Source organism: Budorcas taxicolor, chromosome 14 (assembly GCF_023091745.1).
Source record: "Budorcas taxicolor isolate Tak-1 chromosome 14, Takin1.1, whole genome shotgun sequence".
NCBI classification, from domain to species: domain Eukaryota; kingdom Metazoa; phylum Chordata; class Mammalia; order Artiodactyla; family Bovidae; genus Budorcas; species Budorcas taxicolor.
Genome location: NC_068923.1, coordinates 40443568 through 40464048, shown reverse-complemented (window position 1 = coordinate 40464048; position 20481 = coordinate 40443568). Strand labels below are relative to the sequence as shown.

The window sequence follows — 20481 nt, the reverse complement described above, 5'->3', positions numbered from 1 at the left end:
CAGAAAAGGAGCATCTTGACATAACTTAAGGGCTAAACACAGGAACCTTTAGAAGGGAAGACTAATGCATCTGACCTAATGCTGATGACCTCGCATATGGTTTAGCTGGTGGTCGGCTGTTCTTTGCAGTAGAACATGTACATAGAGTTGTCTAAAACTGTTACATGGAATTTTATGTCAATTCTCAATAGAAGATCACAAGGTGACCTTTGCTCTGGTCTAGTGATCATTGAAGAGGCAAATGTAGTAAGAATTCTGAGTTTATTCACTTACTAAATATGGATTGAGACCTTTTCATGACTAATCGTAGCCCCAGGGCTGGGCAGACAGAGCCACTAAAACAGGCGAGGCCCCGTCCTTGGTGAGTGTAAGTTCTAGTGAAAAGAGACCGGTTGCCCCCTCAGGTGAACTAGCCTTTGGCCAGAGAGAGGACAGAGCTTTGGTGTGTGCAGTGGCCCGGAGGAGGGGCAGGATGTGCCCAGAAGCTGCAGTGGGTACGTGCAGCCTTGCAGATGGGACGTTGGTGTTTGTGTTGGCTGCTGCCAGGGGCCCTTGGCGTAGACCTCTGTCACTTTGTTCATTATTGTTCAAGGAGAGAACCTGCACCAGGAACCAGAAGGACCAGCAGAAGAACTGCAACCCGAAGACCATGTCTTAGTAGGAAGTGATGCAGATGACAGATACGAACCCAAGGGAACTGGAGCTGTTCATGAAGGTAGAACACTTTTGTTTTTGGTTTCTGAATAAAGCACAATGAGTCATTTGTAATTAGAATTGTTAAAGTTTTTTAAAACGAATATTTAACTTTTATCTAAAGATTTTTTTCTTTAACTTGAAGCTAAAATCCAATAAAATGAGTCTTTTCCCTAAAATAAATAAATGTCCCGGTTTTTAAATTCAAAGCACAGTAGGAAGAATTTTGAGAATTTATGCATTTCTTATATAAGTGAAGTCCTTCAGTACAATTACTGGACTCTCCATCCTGGAATACCATTTGTTATAAAAAATTCAAGGGACTGATGAAATATCAACCTTAATAATCTACCAAAGGTCTTGATCTAAAATGAACTCTGTGACTACAGTGGGAAGAATACAATTTGTAACCTAGGCATTGGCAAACCTTTTTTCTTTTTGTAAATGGCCAGCTGGTCATTATTTTAGGCTTTGCAGACCATAAAACCTCTATCGCAGCTTCTCAGTTCTGCTGCCATGCGGCAGAAGCAACCCTGGAAAATGCCCAGTTGAGTAAGTGTGGCTGTGTTCCAGTGAAATTTTATTTGGAAAACCAGGAGGCAGGCCCAATGTAGTCTACATATGAACCAGACTTCATATTGACTGGTTTGCATGTATCAATATTTTAAATTAAATGCTAGCTATTTAAGTATCAGTTGAGTCATTTACTTTGTACGGTTTGCATTAGGCCAGTTAGAATGGTAGCTACTCACTACTGACATATAGAAAACCTTTCATTCATATACTTGTTCTGTTCTGCTTTAATATGAGGCTGCCATGGTTATTTAGAGCCCTGCTAAATTAAGTCCACATGCTTTGTTCTTTTGGGGTCTGTTCTCTGTATTCTTCTTAAAGTAGTCCTTTGAGACATTAATGAATTCATAAATGATTTTAAGCCACAAGTTTGTACTCTGCTTTATGTTGTTTGAAAATATACAAATTGTATATCATATTATACTTAAAAGAGTATGAAGGAAACATTTTTTTTTTTCGAGAGATGTTTTATCTCTAAAGAGTGATGCAAGAGGGACTACCTGGTGGTTAAGAATCCACCTGCCAGTGCAGGAGACACAGGTTCAATCCCTGGATTGGGAAGATCCCACATGCTCCAGAGCAACTAAGCTCATGGGCCACAATTACTGAAGCCTGCACTCTGGAGCCCAAGGGCTGCAACCACAGAAGCCCGTGTGCCCTAGAGCCTGTGCTCTGCAACCAGAGAAGCCACGGCAATGGGAAGCCCGTGCAGCACAACTAGGGAGTAGCCCCCACTCGCCGCACCTAGGGAGAGCCTGCACCACCACTAGGGAGTAGCCCCCGCTCGCCGCACCTAGGGAGAGCCTGCACCACCACTAGGGAGTAGCCCCCGCTCGCCGCACCTAGGGAGAGCCTGCACCACCACTAGGGAGTAGCCCCCACTCGCCGCACCTAGGGAGAGCCTGCACCACAAGTAGAGAGTAGCCCCCGCTTGCCGCACCTAGGGAGAGCCTGCACCACCACTAGGGAGTAGCCCCCACTCGCCGCACCTAGGGAGAGCCTGCACCACAAGTAGAGAGTAGCCCCCGCTCGCCGCACCTAGGGAGAGCCTGCACCACCACTAGGGAGTAGCCCCCACTCGCCGCACCTAGGGAGAGCCTGCACCACAAGTAGAGAGTAGCCCCCGCTCGCCGCACCTAGGGAGAGCCTGCACCACAAGTAGAGAGTAGCCCCCGCTTGCCGCACCTAGGGAGAGCCTGCACCACCACTAGAGAGTAGCCCCCGCTTGCCGCACCTAGGGAGAGCCTGCACCACCACTAGGGAGTAGCCCCCACTCACCGCACTTAGGGAGAGCCTGCACCACCACTAGAGAGTAGCCCCCGCTTGCCGCACCTAGGGAGAGCCTGCACCACCACTAGGGAGTAGCCCCCACTCACCGCACCTAGGGAGAGCCTGCACCACCACTAGAGAGTAGCCCCCGCTTGCCGCACCTAGGGAGAGCCTGCACCACCACTAGGGAGTAGCCCCCACTCACCGCACCTAGGGAGAGCCTGCACCACAAGTAGAGAGTAGCCCCCACTCGCTGTACCTAGGGAGAGCCTGCACCACCACTAGAGAGTAGCCCCCGCTCGCTGCACCTAGGGAGAGCCTGCACCACCACTAGAGAGTAGCCCCCGCTCGCTGCACCTAGGGAGAGCCTGCACCACCACTAGAGAGTAGCCCCCGCTCGCTGCACCTAGGCAGAGCCTGCACCACCACTAGAGAGTAGCCCCCACTCGCCGCACCTAGGGAGAGCCTGCACACAGCAGTGAAGACCCGGTGTAGCCAAAAATTAAGAAAAGAGTGATACAAGAAAACAAGCCTATGCTGAAACTATGTCATGGGGTGGTTGATGACACCCAATACGAAGCAAGCAGTTACACAACACACCCCACCCCGCCATGTAGTAATCCTCAGAGTCTATAGCACTCATGTAACAGCAAAAGCAAGACCAGGAACTGACTGTGGCTCAGATCATGAACTCCTTATTACCAAATTCAGACTTAAATTGAAGAAAGTAGGGGAAACCGCTAGACCATTTAGGTATGACCTAAATCAAATCCCTTACGATTATACAGTGGAAGTGAGAAATAGATTTAAGGGACTAGATCTGATAGATAAGAGTGCCTGATGAACTATGGACTGAGGTTCGTGACATTGTACAGAAGACAGGGATCAAGACTATCCCCGTGGAAAAGAAATGCAAAAAAGCAAAATGGCTGTCTGGGGAGGCCTTACAAATAGCTGTGAAAAGGAGAGAAGCAAAAAGCAAAGGAGAAAAGGAAAGATATAAGCATCTGATTGCAGAGTTCCAAAGAATAGCAAGAAGAGATAAGAAAGCCTTCCTCTGTGATCAATGCAAAGAAATAGAGGAAAAGAACAGAATGGGAAAGACTAGAGATCTTTTCAAGAAAATTAGAGATACCAAGGGAACATTTCATGCAAAGATGGGCTCGATAAAGGATGGAAATGGTATGGACCTAACAGAAGCAGAAGATATTAAGAAGAGGTGGCAAGAATACACAGAAGAACTGTACAAAAAAGATCTTCACGACCTAGATAATCACGATGGTGTGATCACTCACCTAGAGCCAGACATCCTGGAATGTGAAGTCAAGTGGGCCTTAGGAAGCATCACTACGAACAAAGCTAGTGGAGGTGATGGCATTCCAGTTGAGCTCTTTCAAATCCTGAAAGATGATGCTGTGAAAGTGCTGCCCTCAATATGCCAGCAAATTTGGAAAACTCAGCAGTGGCCACAGGACCAGAAAAGGTCAGTTTTCATTCCAATCCCTAAGAAAGGCAATGCCAAAGAATGCTCAAACTACCACACAATTGCACTCATCTCACATGCTAGTAAAGTAATGCTCAAAATTCTCCAAGCCAGGCTTCAGCAGTATGTGAACCGTGAACTTCCTGATGTTCAAGCTGGTTTTAGAAAAGGCAGAGGAACCAAAGATCAAATTGCCAACATCCGATGGATCATTGAAAAAGCAAGAGTTCCAGAAAATCATCTATTTCTGCTTTCTTGACTATGCCAAAGCCTTTGACTGTGTGGATCACAAGAAACTGTGGAAAATTCTGGAAGAGATGGGCATACCAGACCACCTGACCTGCCTCTTGAGAAATCTGTATGCAGGTCAGGAAGCAACAGTTAGAACTGGACATAGAACAACAGACTGTTTCCAGATAGGAAAAGGAGTACGTCAAGGCTGTATATTGTCACCCTGCTTATTTAACTTCTGTGTAGAGTACATCATGAGAAACGCTGGGCTGGAAGAAGCACAAGCTGGAATCAAGATTGCTGGGAGAAATATCAATAACCTCAGATATGCAGATGACACCACCCTTATGGCAGAAAGTGAAGAGGAACCAAAAAGCCTCTTGATGAAAGTGAAAGAGGAGAGTGAAAAAGTTGGCTTAAAGCTCAACATTCAGAAAACTAAGATCATGGCATCTTGTCCTGTCACTTCATGGGAAATAGATGGGGAAACAGTGGAAACAGTGTCACACTTTATTTTCTTGGGCTCCAAAATCACTGTAGATGGTGACTGCAAACATGAAATTAAAAGACGCTTACTCCTTGGAAGGAAAGTTATGACCAACCTAGATAGCATATTCAAAAGCAGAGACATTACTTTGCCAACTAAGGTCCGTCTAGTCAAGGCTATGGTCTTTCCAGTAGTCACGTATGGATGTGAGAATTGGACTGTGAAGAAGGCTGAGGGCCAAAGAATTGATGCGTTTGAACTGTGGTGTTGGAGAAGACTGTTGAGAGTCCCTTGGACTGCAAGGAGATCCAACCAGTCCATTCTGAAGGAGATCAGCCCTGGGATTTCTTTGGAAGGAATGATGCTAAAGCTGAAACTCCAGTACTTTGGCCACCTCATGCGAAGAGTTGACTCATTGGAAAAGACTTTGATGCTGGGAGGGATTGGGGGCATGAGGAGAAGGGGATGACAGAAGATGAGATGGGTGGATGCCATCACTGCCTCGATGGACGTGAGTCTGCGTGAACCCTGGGAGTTGGTGACGGACAGGGAGGCCTGGGGTGCTGCGATTCATGGGGTCGCAAAGAGTCGGACACGGCTGAGCGACCGAACTGAACTGAACAGCACAGCGTCACTGGCCGCAGACGGTCTAGACTGGAGGTGCCTGGCAGGGTTCAAGGTTTAGCTCAGCCTAAGCTGAGTTCAGAGCATTAGAACAGTGAGAGGCAGGAAATCAAATCCACAGCGCTAGTAAAGCTAGGAGGGTCTGGAGCCATAGCGTCCGAGATTCAGGGAGAAAACTTCTTATGAATAAGATCCACTAAGATGGGCTAATGTCCCATTGCACTGCTTCTGATCCTGGCTGTATTTCATTGTCCCCTGTGGAGCCTTTAAAAGAATTCCAGTGGCCCACCCTAGTCAAAGTGAATTGGAGTGTTTTGGATGTGGGGCCCCCAAAATGGGGGATTGTAAAAGCGCCTCGAGGGTATATAAGTGCCGCCAGGTTTGAGCACAGGTGTGATTGGGCTGTTTACTGTCTCCTGGGCCTTCACATCCCGCTTTGCTATGTCTGAACGGGTTAAGGCTTGAATGTCTGTGCTTGAAGCCAGTGGGAATCAGGCAGAGCTCACTGGACTTGTCCAGGCCATGCAAGAACTGAGGGAATAGGTAGCCTCCACACAATGCTGTTGGTAAATGGTTGCAGGAACTATTTTAAAGCATAAACCTTATGAGGAATTAAGTAGATATACTTCTCACAAATAGTCTACTTCTCACAAATTTATATTAATATAATTAATATATTTAATATATTGGGGAACTACTAGAGAAGCAAACAGCTCCTAATTTATGAATAAATGTATTTCCAAAAGCTTATGTTCATGCCTGCTGTTGAGAGCAGATAGTACACTTTTCCATAGAAATAACGTCGTAAGTGATGGTTTGGTTTCCATACCAACCTACAGAATTGTATCAGATGCATAATTTGGGAGGAAAATTCAAGTTCAAAATGCTTTGCAACATGTGTATGATCTCACTTGTGTTGTGCATTGAAAATACACATTTACAGACTAGCTTTTGAACTTTAGACCTTCTGATATTATAAATATCATGATTTCTATGGGAAAACATTTCTGAATAGGAATGCTGATGAAATGATTTCATCATTTCCCAGGAATGTCTTGCTCCTTCCCATCTTTGGCCAGGATAACTAAGGAAGATTGACAGTTGATATTCTAGATGATGCTTGTACAACAAGTTTGAATTAAGACACGCAAATAATCAGAAACATAAGGAATTTGATATTTATGGGGTTAGGAGTTATAAATCAAGAGTGGGCAGAAACACTTCTAAAAAATTCATAAATTGAAGAGACTTTATTTTCTGACCTAATTTTTAATTGGGACATAGATTCAGTTTGAACGTAAAAGTTGCTTGTTATGAGTCTTCAGAAATTAAAAATACTTATATACCTATGGCTATTAAATGAACAGAGGTCATGTGAGTGGCAGCAGTTGGCCATCAGGGGTGTGTAGATGAAGGTATCAACACATTGACCTTTCGGCTCCCCAAACATCTAAAGTCCCTTGGTTCTGCCTTTGTGTTTCCATATAGAGACTGTACTTTTGCTTCCGAAAATGGCAGGAAATGTCTAGAAAACAGATTGGCCAAGGGGGTTGAGATGTGGACACAGCCTTTGTCACTGTGTTGTGAGAACAGTCGTGTCCAACTCTTTATGGCCCCATGGACTATATAGTCCACCAGGCTCCTCTGTCCATGGAATTTTCCAGGCAAGAATACTGGAGCAGATTGCCATTTCCTGTTTCAGGGGATCTTCCTGATCCAGAGATTGAACCCTCCATCTCTTGCATCTCCTGCATTGGCAGGCAGATTTTTTACCACAGTCACCACGTGGGAAGCCCAAGTCTTTACTCCAACTAAATCACCCTTCCTTTTTAGCTCAAGTTTCGGTGTTTGTCATCTTTGTGGAGCTGTTAAGTGGATCCTATAAGAAAAATATGTGGGGTGTTTCTAAATGTAGTTCTAGTAAAAGATATTTAGCAGATATTTATTGATATTTTCATGTTTTGTTTTAATACTTATTTGCTTTCAAAATAAAATCAGTGATAAACATTCATCCAGAATATACATATAAAATATATAAATATACCATTTATTAAGGTAGTAATCTTTATTTAATGTTATTATTTTCAGAAACTGAAGACAGCTACCATATAGAAGAGACAGGTAAGATTTTAATTTGGTACTATTCTGTTTTAATTAATGTTTTCCTATAAAAGAAAGAGAGATAAAATGATTATTATATATTAACTATTATTACACTTTATATCAAATATCACATAATACATAATGATTATTATTATATAATATGTTATACCACAATTATATATATATTTGTATGTACACACATATATAGATATGTGTATATATCTACATATAGATACATGTATATAGAATATAATTTTGTGCTTTTGAAGTCTTCTTCCTGAAGATAAATTCCCAGGAGTGGAATTATTAAGTCAAAAGGTACTGTGGAAGTTTGGGATTAGCAGATATAAACTGCCATATATAGAATGGATAAACAACAAGGTCCTGCTGTATAGCTCAGGGGACTATAATTTAATACCTTGTAATAAACCATAGTTGGAAAAGTATAAATAGGAATATATATTTATATATATATGTATACTAAATCACTTGCTGTATAGCAGAAATTAACACAACATTATAAACCTACTATACCTCAATAAAAAGAAAAAAAAATTTTTAAGAAGATAATTGAAAAAAAAAAAGATGCTATAGAATTGCATGTTTTTTAGTCCTAAATTACCAAGTCATTGAACGGTCAGAGTTGTGTCTTGTCTCATATCATGTGTCCCCAGAAAGTATGGCCACACTGGAGATGGACTTACCGTCTTCCAGTAAGCCTGTGCTGGCCAGTGTTTCTCCCAGGGTTGGAATAGACCCCTCTTTCTGTGGGACTACATCATATTGTTGGCTGGCATTTAGGACCTATGTCATTTCAACAGCAGGTGTCTATGAGCATGAGAATTGCATTGTAGTCTGGGGGTGCTCAGGTGCTGAGTCCAAGTGAGGGGCTAGGATGTGGGTCCTCACTCAGGCTCTCTTGGGTGGGTGCCTGCTGTGTGTCTGGGAGGAGGGCTCACCTGCACTGCTCTGTGTCTCTGCCTCATTTTTTGTTCTGTGAATGTCATTGAATTTTCATTAACTAAATGAGAATATAGCTCCATGATTTTGTGGTTCAGTTACACTGATGATGGAAACTTCCTTATTCATCTTTGTATTTGGCATTTAGCACAAGTTAGTACCTGTTTGTTTCATGAATGAATGTAAGTTTGAGCATCATTTTGATTTGATTTCTGTCTCCACTGGAAATTGTGCTTTTCCTGTTTTAAATATCAAGCATAACCCTTTTCTGAGACATATTTGTCATTTCCTAATTGTTTCCTAATTTTAGCTTCGCCAGTCTACAGTCAAGATATGGAAGACATGATATATGAGCAGGAAAATCCAGGTCTGTAATGTATGTTTCTGTTTCAGGCAGTGACCAAGGTCATTTCCACCCAGGGTTAATGATTCACTCTGATTCAAAATAAAGGTCTCTTTACAATACTTGAGTCATTTTTGCCTGCCCAGGTATTATACAAATTTCTGAATATAGTTTAATATTACATGGAGAAATGGGGCAAAAGGAGATGTTTTTCAGATCACTGTTGGGATTTTGTAAATATTAATTGAATACTGGCAAGAATACTTGGGAATGAATGAGGCAGGATGATATAGTGGAGCCAGATGTGGTGAAAATTCTAATTCTGCTCCTTCCTATCTTTGTGACTTGAGAGGAAATTATGGCCTGTTATTCAGCTTAAATTTTATTAAATAATAATAATGTCTGTTTTACACAATTTTTAGAATTAGAGCCAATTTATAAATATTTTAGAGTAGTGTCTAGCAGTGTGTGTGTTCTTTCATGTTTGGCAAAGGTGTATGTTTTTTCTTTTTAGATTCCAGTGAACCAGTAGTAGTAGAAGATGCTGAAAGAACGTACCAAGAAACAGGTACCTGATGAATGTTTTCATTAGATTTTAAACATTACTTCTGGCTCTGTGGTTGCAATGCTCTGTTAACATGATGATTTTTCTTTTGATGGGTCAAAGATAATTTTTATGCCTAATACAGGATTTTTTGCTTTGCATAGATTGTTCAAAAAGACTTCCAGGCTTTCATATTTCAGCTCATGTACCACCACCTCATAATAAAACAGGATATTAATTTCTTCTGCATGTCTTGCTTTATGCCAATTTGAGAAATTTTTATGAAAATAATTTACCTGTCCTTTCCTATCATTGTTTTTGGGCAGAGGCCTTTCTCACTGATTGTGTGGTCATTAAATATGTAAAGGAACAGAATCCTGTATTGGAGATTTAGTTGTGCTTTTTAGCTAAAATGACTAAAAAGTAATGACTAAAGTAATACTCATTTTGGTTTTATTCTCTTTTTTGCAGATGATGTCACCTACCGAGACCATGATGAACGAGGTTTGAGAATGTTTCTTAACGTTAAGCTACCTACTTGTTTTTAAAATCTACTCAGAGTTAGACTGTAAAGTATGGAGAGCGATGCTTTTAGCTACAAATACCATAACTTAAAGCAGCCCAGCAATGGGTAGTTTTCAGCGTTTACTTCAGGAGATGGTTTATCCATTCCAGTGGTTCCGTCATTGCTTTAGGAAGCAGTTACAAATTTTTCAGGAAAATTTAATCTCATTGCTTTATAGTTGTGGCTCTTTTTAAATTAAATATGAGTCCTTGCTTGAAGACTGCTTTGAAGTGAAGTGAAATGAAAGTTGCTCAGTCGTGTCCAGCTCTTTGCAACCCCATGGACTGTATCCATGGATTTCTCTAGGTCAGAATACTGGAGTGGGTAGCCTTTCCCTTCTCCAGGGGATCTTCCCAGCCCAGGAATCAAACCCAAGTCTCCTGCATTGCAGATGGTTCTTTACCAGCTGAGCCACAAGGGAAGCCCAAGAATACTGGAGTGGGTAGCCTATCCCTTCTCCAGAGGATCTTTCTGACCCAGGAATCAAACCAAAGTCTCCTGCATTGCAGGAGGATTGTTTACCAACAGAGCTATCAGGGAAGTGAAGACTACTTTAGTCAGAGTTTAACTACTCTAGTTGCTTCTGCAAATTTATTTCATTAAATGGAGATGACTGCTCTCCATGGAGAAAGGTATGGAAGAACTCCATTCTGGGCTTAAAGCAGCATAGAGAAAATAGTTCTGGCATCAGATGCTGATTTAGGCAATTGCAGCTACTCTTGTTGCCCCAGCACTTCCCATGCTGTTTTCATTAAACTTCCTGAAGTCGGTTATGTTTTCACTACTCCCCAGATGAGAGAAGTAAGGTTCAGAGAATGTAAGTAATTTTGCATACGTTCATTTGACTAAGAAATGATAGAGCCAAACAGTGGATCCTTCTTATTTCAATATCTTCAAAGATGACTCCATAGAAGGAAAGAAGCCATTTGAGAATCACTTTCTGTGAAACAAGAAGGATGAAGAGATGTGTAGGTCTTGAGTTGGACGTGGAGGACTTCCTATGTGCTAGATGGTTTTAGGGCTTGACACTCAAATATGAATAATATGAAGTCTCTACTTTCGAAAAAAAACTTGTGGTCTCATGTTAGCCGGTGAATTTCAAGTGAAGAAAATTAGGAAGATCTATGTGTAGATCCAGTATGCTAATTTATTAAACATGTGATTTGAAGATTTGAGCCTACCATGTCCTAATGGGATGTGAAGGATGCCATCAGAAGAATCCTAGAGTCTATCTCTAGGGACTAATTTTTTTTTTTAATAAATTAAATAACTTGGCCACTATGAGTGCATTTAGGTTTTCTTTTTGATTTTGAATTTAAAGGAGAAAAGAGGAATTTGGAATTTAAAAATTGCACGCCAAGGTAGGATTTGAGATAGTGTTCTAATTTCTGCCAGTCATTATTGTGTTTTTCCAAATATGCTCGTAAGAACATGTTCCAAATGCAAATTGCAGACTAGATATAGAGAATTTTAAAATCAAATTTAAAAGAAGTATAAAATTAGATAAAATGCTAAGTAAGATGTTGTGAAAGTAAAGATATCTTCGTAGGCTGAATATTGTAGTAAATATAATTTAAAATGTTAACAAGGTAAAAATATGACCTGAGGTATTGGGAACCACATCCACTTTTGTGCTTATGTGCCTGGTGGATGGAGTGCTTTTTCCTAAGACAGATGGACTGGAAAATGGGTTTGGGGCCAGAAGGTCATGAGCAGTCTGTCCATGCGGGTAGTGCCTGCCGAGCCATCCAAGGGGAGATATCAAATTAGCCGATGGATGGTATTTGGATCATAGAAGAGAAGTCTATTCCCGACTGAGTCTGAGAATCTTCGGAACATGCATCATGATTGAATCCAAAGACTGAAGTAGTTTAAAAGAGAGGGGAGAGAGCTAGATGAGGGGAGGCACTGTGGCTGCACTCTGATGAAAGGCAGCCTTTAATGCCTGCTAAGAGAAAGGTGAGATGGTGAAGATCGAGGAGAAAGGAGAGAATCAAAGGAGAGGGTGGTTGCCCTGGAGTCCAAGGATGAGAGCATTTGTTAGGGAAGGAGCTGCCAGGAGATCCAATTCAGTAAAGGCAGGCAGTGTCCACTGGGTTAAACGAGGGCTCGTGGGTAGTCTTAGAGGAGTCTTTTCAGGCATGTGGTCAGCGCTGGAAGACAGACTGGAGTGGGTTGAGGAGAGGAAGTGAGAAGACAGCATGTGCAAATGACTCTGAAGAAATTAGATTGTGAAATGGAGGAGAGAGAGGACAAAAACAATCTTAATGGAATAGAATCTAAATATATATATATAAAATATATATACACTCACAAACACACATATATATGTATAACTGAATGACTTTGCTATGCAACTGAGCCATTGTAAATCAACTATACTTCAATAAAAAAGAAAAACATACAAAATAAATAAACTAATAAAAATGACAACAGCAACAAAAAGAAAAGGCTTGTTTTTCAGTTGATAGAAGAGCATATTAAAATGGGACACAGTTCAGGATGACAGAGTGAGCGAGTATTCACTGTTCCTTTGTCTTCCAAACACCACCAGAAGGAAAGAAAAGCATTTGTTAAAAGCTGTCCCTCACTCTACCCAAGCACTGGGAATAATATCTAAAAGATAGTAAATGCTCGATGTTTTTCTTTATTAAATGATCAAGGGGAATACATTTGTAACTGTGCTAGGACTATAACACAGTTTGCTCTTAGGGTACGAGGACATGTGAGGCATTTTGGAAGATGGGAAAAGCAGGAATCAGGCTGACTAGGGAAGCTATGAACTAGCCGGACACGAGGGGAGATGGTGGCAGAGACGAGCCTAAGCAGTGGAGCAGAGAGAGGTGAGCCCTGGGCTGTGGTTAAGGTAGTGGATTAAGACCTGCCCGCTGAACCCTCATCTCAGGGGCTGGAGGCAGGGCCGTTTGCCCCAAGTGGAACACCTGAGCATTGCTTACTCTGCGAAGTAGAGAACCTGCCAGGTCTGGGATCCAGAGTGTAGAGCAGACAGAGCTGTGGGTAACTCAGAACCTCCACTACAGTCACAAAGGATAAAAGAGAAATTCAGCACCACCCAGGGGTAAACAAAGTATGGAATCCTGTTAACAAGTGATTGAGGAGGAACTTTAATTTTGTTCATTTTGCAAGAAGGAAGCATATATAATTGTTCCTCTGGCTAGAAGAGGCTACTCTGCAATTTGAATCTAGGCCTGTTTCACCCCAGAACCAAACTCTTCCCCACTGTACTCTGTAAACTGCCATTTACTAGTAATGAAGTCACAGTGGTTCAAGAATAAACTAGACTTTGAACTGTATGGCCGCTCTTGTGTTTTAATGAGATACTGGGCTAAAGGAGTATTTTTTCTGTGTATTTTGTAGTGTACGAGCCATTGCAAAATGAAGGGACAGAAAGTTCAGGTAAGGTATTGAGCTTCCTGCAAGTCAGCTCCCCTTGCATTTGTTAAAACGAGTATAACTTGTGGAACAAAGATAGATGTAGTCAGAAATACAAGACATTCTGAAGTCACTAAGGAATTGGATCATGTTGATATATTTATCCTGTTTATGGTGCAAGGTTTATGTCAGCAGAGATAATGCCAACCTCTTTTTAGAATCAATTGATTTTAAATTTTTTTTTTTTTTTGACTGTACCAGGTCTTAGTTGCAGCATGCGGGATCTAGTTCCCTGACCAGGGATTGAACCCTGGGCCCCTCTGTGTTGAGAGCGCAGAGCCTTAGACACTGGACCAGTAAAGACATCCCCAGCCTATTGATGTATTCTTTGACTATAATTTAGAAATTAAAGTTGATATTCTAACAAATCTCTCTGTAAGAAACCCAAATCTAAAAAGAGTCAAATTTAGGTCTCCAAACAAATAAACTAATTTAAAGCAGTTGTGAAAATGAGTTAATGTAAGATGTGCTTAATTTTTTTTTTTTTAGATCATGCTGTAGACAATTCAAACACAATTTTAGAAGGTAAGTTAATTTAATAGAAATCTGTTTACTTTTTATAAAAAGTTATCTTCATTTCTTCAACAAGCATTTATCACACACTTACTATTTGCTGTCTTGACAGTGCTCAGGGGCTTGGAGGATGAGAGTGAATAAGAGAGTTAGAATTCTGCTTCACTGGGGGCAGGCACTCTAGTGACCAATGAGAGGATAAAGTAAAGATTATGAGAAAGGCAGTGATGGAGATGAAATCAGGATTGTATAGTAGAAAGTATCATTTTAGGGTGTGGAGGGCTGCCCTAAGTAGGAGGAGGTGGTGTCATGAGAAGGAGTTATCCATGGGCAGAAGTGGGTTGAAAGTTGTGTCCTTTCAGTTGGAGAAAATACATATGATGCTTCTTTTTCCTTTTATCTAAAATATTTCCAACTGTTTTGAGCATTCTCACAAGTAGAAGCAAATTAATGCAAGAAGAAAAATGATTAAAATAGCTGCATAAATGTTTTGAGTTTTAGAAAACACTAATAAAATATTCTTTTTTTGACCAAAGCCTGTTACACAAATCTTGAACAAAAGGAAAGATAACAATTTTATTTCTTGATAGTGTCTCAGTTAAGGTACTTCCTGCCCACCCACTGTGTTGTTAGGGATGAAGATACTAACATGTGATGTAATTTTATAGAGCGAATAAAATCAATATATCATTATACCATTGGGTGGTGAAGCTTACAGTTTCTTTAGTTGCAAGTGGGTTGATGTCTACAAAAAAAGACTAGATGTTATAATTCATATCCATATTTTTGGCTAGTTTTAGAATAAGTTACCTTGAACATTATTTTTCAAAAACGAGTTTATTAAGGATAGTGATACATTTTAAAGAGTCTATTTGAATTTAAATTTTTGTATTGTTAACAAGAAACAAGATGCTTTAAATATCTTTCAACAGCTTTCCTATCAAGTCTGATGCAAAATTGTGGTGAAAACTTGGGCTTTGGTTCATATCTCCTTTGCCAGACAGTAAGTTTTGAGGTTAGTCAGTTAGGCAGATAATGTTTTAAAGCCTGTGGTTCAGGACAGTTGAGAAATACAAACTTTTACAAAGTTGTAGCTCATTTTTCTTTATTGTGTTGGTGCAAAAACCTAATGCTTTATGATAAATTACAATCAAACCCCCAAACAGTCTGTAAAAATAATCATGCCAACTTAAAGATCTGTAGTCTTTAAACGCTGGACAGCAATCTGTAATGGAGTGTTTTTTTAATTTATTTTATTATTTATTTATTATTTCAGAACTGCACATGCCCCCTGCAGAGGAACAGCAAGAAGTACCACCAGGTATGGCATTTCGTTACAAGTATTTCCTTTTTCTTTTTTGTTTAATTTAAAAGATGCTGTATGCAAAAAATTCTATGGAGAGTAGAATTCCTGAGAGAAGAGGATTAATTATACCTATCCTAAATTTAAAAGGAAAATTTTGTGTGTTTAGGCCAGTTGAGCCAAAGTAATGGGGAATACACATCAGACAGGGTCTAGTACTTACTGGTTGAGGTAGAATTTGAGGAGTGTTCACGATCAAAACACTGTATGATTTTTGCTATCATAGATGGTGATAGTAGTAGAAGTTAGGTTGTGGGTTTTTTCCCTTGTTTTGATTGATAGGCTATCTGATGGAGGATGTGGAGGCAGACTTGCCTTCAGATGAAAATTGAACAGTGCATGAATTAGTGACATTGGTCCTCTCCTGACCCGCACTACCCATCTTCCCTAAAAGCATCCTTGCACCCCACATGGTCCAGGCTATCTGGGACTTGTGAGTGGGTGCCCTGGAGTCCTTCCTGCCAGCCCACTGTGTTACACCCATCACTCTGCTTTTCCCTCCCTTCCCTAACACATCCCTCTCATCATCATCGAGTTTAAAGAATGGGGACAGCATTTCAATCAAAGCCTGTGCTTTCAAATGCCTTTTGGAGAAGACAGTAACTATGCCTGTAATCAGAAATTAACATATAAACGTCTTATTCTCTAAGTGGGAAACAATATTTTATTAAGTGAGGATTCTGCAACATCTCTTTCTCAAATGTATTTCCTCTTGTTTCTGTGTTTTATTTCCTTTTTTTTTGTTTCCATGTTATTTATTGGTTCAATTTTTACTTGTATTTTTCATTTTACGCTTCATGTGAATTTTGTAGCGATGATGTGCACTAGAAGTATTGATTTTGGTAGAAATAATTGTGCCTGCCAAAATTTGTCAAAATACTCAGTTTCAAGGGGGAAAAGCCTTTTCTAATCAAGGACTATTTTTAGTTATACCACAGCTCATATTTACTTATTTAATGGTTGGGTAGTTCTAAGTTTTGATAGTTGTTGTACATTGTACATTTATAATATGTGTGAATACTGAAGGAACTGCGTTGTTGGCATTATAATGTGAATGAGAAACAAAATCCATGGAGAAACTGATCTTTGACAGGAGAACTTCTGGCCATATGTGTGTATTCTGTGTTTAGGAAAGATGCGCAGAGTTGGGAAAGCTGGTGTTTCCATCCCGCGTCTGTAACTTCCTCTGTGTTACTGAGCAGTACGCCAGTGTGCCTTGTTTCTTGCCTGAGAATGCAGAGCAGGTTACTGAATTTGCATTTTGCTTATTCTCCATTCCTTTAAAGAAAGTTATTTTATGTTTTCCTAAAAATAACCAGTGTCTACAGCACTTTTTTCTACTTATGGTTGATATTTTTTTTAATATCAACCTGACTTTAATGAAGGTATGAAATATAATATTATTTTCTGACCAAAAAGCTCTGTGCTTCTGTTGTTGTGTTTTATAAATGAGCCCCCAAATTTCCTTAGAACATAATTATAAAATACTAAGGAGTGGTTGTAGGGGTGAGGGGACTACGGGCTGGAATAAGGTGCTTTTTTTTAATGAGATGTTTAACAGCTGAAGCAAATGAAAATGAAGATTTGATTTATATGTATCCTTTCTGGCACATAATGAGATCCCAGTGAATGGAGGCTGTGGCTGTTACTATTTACTAATTAATTAGGTTGATATTGGGGCTTCCCGGGTGGCTCAGCTGGTAAAAAATCTGCCTGCAATGCGGATACCTGGGTTTGATCCCTGGGTTGGGAAGGTCCCCTGGAGAAAGGGAAAGGCTACCCACTCCAGTACTCTAGCCTGGAGAACTCCATGGACTGAATAGCCCATAGGGTCGCAAAGAGTCGGACATGACTGAGCGACTTTCACTTTCACTTTCTTTTACTTTAGGTTGATATTTGAGGTGGATCAAGAGAAGCTGAATTCTGACAGACCTGCTCCAGAAGTTGTCACTTGTCATTTGGTGTCATAAAAATTTGAGTGATGCACTGCACGCTATAGTTTGTCCTTTACCAAGGAGGATGTGAGGCGGAGAGTTAGCAGTAGTTGCTTGTAATGATTGTACTGGGTTTGCTTATTTCTTGTTATTTTCTTAGTCTTACTTTATGTTGCATCATTTAATTATTCAGTCTTATGAAAGAATAATATTCATGAATTAGTTGCTATTTTGTACAGTAAGGTGACTGCTTTTGCAATAGTGTTGAGTGACATATGTGATGCAGAAACTGTGACAATTGTTGTGGGGCCTGTTACCTTAATACCTTTTAATCTTTAAAATTCTTTAATCAGTGGAAAACTCAGATTGAGGCTGTCTGCACAATGCTGGATATCGGTTCACTTTCTCCTGGCCTTCAGAATCCAGTCGTTAATTACTATGCCTTCTCTGATCTTTCTAAGACTAGGCTATACAGTCTTAATGTAGCAAATTAAATTTCATAATAATATTGGTGGGATAATACCATGGGGCAGGAGTTGCCTTGATTTACTGTTGTATCCGGCTGCCCACCAGGGGATGGAGAGTGCTGACTTTGGTTAAGCATCATGTCTGTCATGCACTTCTTGACACACACATGAATTAACTCCCTTAGTATTTCCAGTGGCCCAAGAGGTGAAATGCTCATATCTCCATTTTACAGATGAGAAAACTGAGGCATAGCAAGGCAGAGGAACCTTATCACAGAAATGATAAATGCTAGAACTGAGTTTGATTCTTGTGTTCTGGCTCCAAGAGTTCATACTCTCAGCTTCTGTGCTCTAGAGGATTTCATAGAATTGAAGACCTAAGAACAGATGAGTTATGAGAGCTGTTTTGATGTGGTAGAGATAGTGTATCCTTAGGCATCTTTGTCTTAATATGCATTAGCCTTTCACTTAAGACTCCTGGGAAGATTCCACCTGCCTCGCAGCAACTAAGCCCATGTATCACAACTACTGAAGCTCTCACAGCCTAGAGCTGCACACTGCAACTCCTGAGCCTTCTTGCTAGAACTGCTGAAGGCCAAATGCCCAGAGTCTGTCCTCCACAACAACAGAAGCCACCGCAATGAAGAGTAGCCCTTGCTCACTGCAACTAGAGAAAGCCGGCTTGCATCAACAAAGACCCAGTGCAACCAAAAATAAATAGATGTAAAATATGACATAAAGGAATCTATCTGCAAAACAGAAACAGACTCATGGACATAGAGAACAGACTTGCAGTTGCTAAGGGGGACAGGGTTAGGGGATGGGAGGGGTGAGAGACTGAGGTTGGCAGATGTAAGTTGTTATATACAGAATGGATAAACAACAAAGTCCTACTGTTTAGCACAAGGTACTATATTCAGTATCCTATGATAAACCATAATGGAAAATAACATTTAAAAAGTAATGTGGAAATATGTATAATCGAATCACTTTGCTGTACAGCAGAAATTAACACAACATTATAAATCAACTATACTTAAATAAATAGAGTAAAAACTGAAAAAAAAAAAGACTCAGAAATGTTGAAGATAATTATGATTCATTGTGGAAAAGTAAGCTGTCCAATAGCTTAAATTTTTCCATCTTTTGTTTATATTGATAAATTCATAAGTGCTTTGCGGGCATCCTTTTGGAAAGGAAGTAAAAAGTCAATCTGAAAAATTGATCATGTTAGAAGTCAGTCATTTTTAATATCACATTAAAAAAATTGATTTGGGAACCTCTGCTTCCTTAGTGGGTTTTCACCTTGTCCTCAAAGTCATATTTTTACTTGATACCACACAGCCTATTTCTAGCAATCTGACAGCATAACTGTACATAGCATGGGGAGTTCCCTGGTGGTCCAGTGCTTAAGACTTCACCTTCCAATGCAAGGGGTGTGGGTTTGATACCTGGTTGGGGAGCTAAGATCTCACATATACAGAGCCAAAAAAACAGAATATAAAACAAAAACAATATTGTAACAAAATTCAATACAGACTTTTAAAATGATCCACATAAAGAAAAAAAATATTTTAAAAAAATTATACATAGCACAAATTGAATGACTTACGAACAAATCACTTAGGAAATTCACCAGCATAATATTCCCTGCCATACAATACTTTAAGACCATTTGACTAATTGGTTCCTTTAACAATTTTTCTGTCATGCGGTGGAAAAGACCATGATGCTAGAAAAGATGGAGGGCAGAAGGTGAAGGGGGCAACAGAGGATGAAATGGTTGGATGGCATTACTGACTCAATGGACATGAGTTTGAGCAAATTCTGGGAGATGGTGAAGGAGAGGGAAGCCTGGCATGCTGCAGTCCGTGGGGCCACAGTGAGACAGATACAGCTGCATAACTGAACAACAACAATGCCGGGAAAAATGTTTATGTTACATTTTGTGATGATAATTGTGCTATCTGAAATGAAGATGTGTGAACATCAATGTTTCTGGCTGAATCTGCTGCTCTTTTCTCTCTGAAGATGGAGATGACATTTGTAACTCATCCACATTTGAATATTCTCTCAGGGGGGCTGATTTCACTGTCGCCTCTGTCCAGAGCTGTCACTCATGCGCCCCTTGTCATCAAGCATTTTCTAATTGGATCAATAAGACCCACAACCAGCTTTAGGCTGGCAGCTCCAAAGGTCTTAGCTTATGGTAATAAGAGCCTAATATGCATATTATTGTTAGTGATTTGATCTTTCGTTTATTCAAGAAATATATATTGAACAGCTCCTATGGTACAGGCTCAGGCCTTCCAGGTGACTCAGTGGGTAAAGAATCCATCTACCTGAGACACAGAAGACTTAGGTTCAGTCTCCTGGTTGGGAAGATCCCCTGGAGGAGGGCATGGCAACCCACTCCAGTATTCTTGCCTGGAGAATCGCCGGACAGCGGAGTCTGGCAGGTACAGTCCATAGGGTCGCAAAAGAGTTGGACATGACTGAAGCACACACCCCTGCATGCATGGTACAGCTCTGCCCCAGACATACAGTGAACAATGCAGCCCCTGTCTGGTATCGATTCACAGACCTGTGGGTGTGCTGCAGAGGACAGAAGCCAATCCAGCATCATTAACCTCTCAGAGTGATACCCAGGCCAGCATCCAGAGGAGGGGGAACCAACCCAGCTGTGGGGGCCAGGGGAGCAGAGCAGGAGGTCATGCTGGAGCTGAGCCTGGAGGAGCTGCTCCAAGTGAAGGAGCCAGCATGTGGCACGGAGAGGGTTCAAGGCGGTGTGCCATGCATCGGCTAAGGAGGCAGAGGGGACGGGCGGGCAGCATTTCTCAGAGTGTTGCATAAATGGTGTTTGAGAATTTGAATGT

The 20481-nt window shown here is 40.7% G+C and overlaps 1 protein-coding gene across 1 annotated transcript in view; it reads left to right on the top strand.

The window, feature by feature from the left end:
• Nucleotides 1-20481, top strand: part of ASPH (aspartate beta-hydroxylase) — a 185983-nt gene that overhangs the window by 67840 nt on the left and 97662 nt on the right. Inside the window, exons 7-13 of the mRNA XM_052651843.1 lie at nt 593-715; nt 7449-7481; nt 8734-8790; nt 9281-9334; nt 9782-9814; nt 13818-13853; nt 15118-15162. Of these exons, the coding sequence (XP_052507803.1) occupies nt 593-715; nt 7449-7481; nt 8734-8790; nt 9281-9334; nt 9782-9814; nt 13818-13853; nt 15118-15162 (381 nt within the window). The remainder of the gene's footprint in view (nt 1-592; nt 716-7448; nt 7482-8733; nt 8791-9280; nt 9335-9781; nt 9815-13817; nt 13854-15117; nt 15163-20481) is intronic.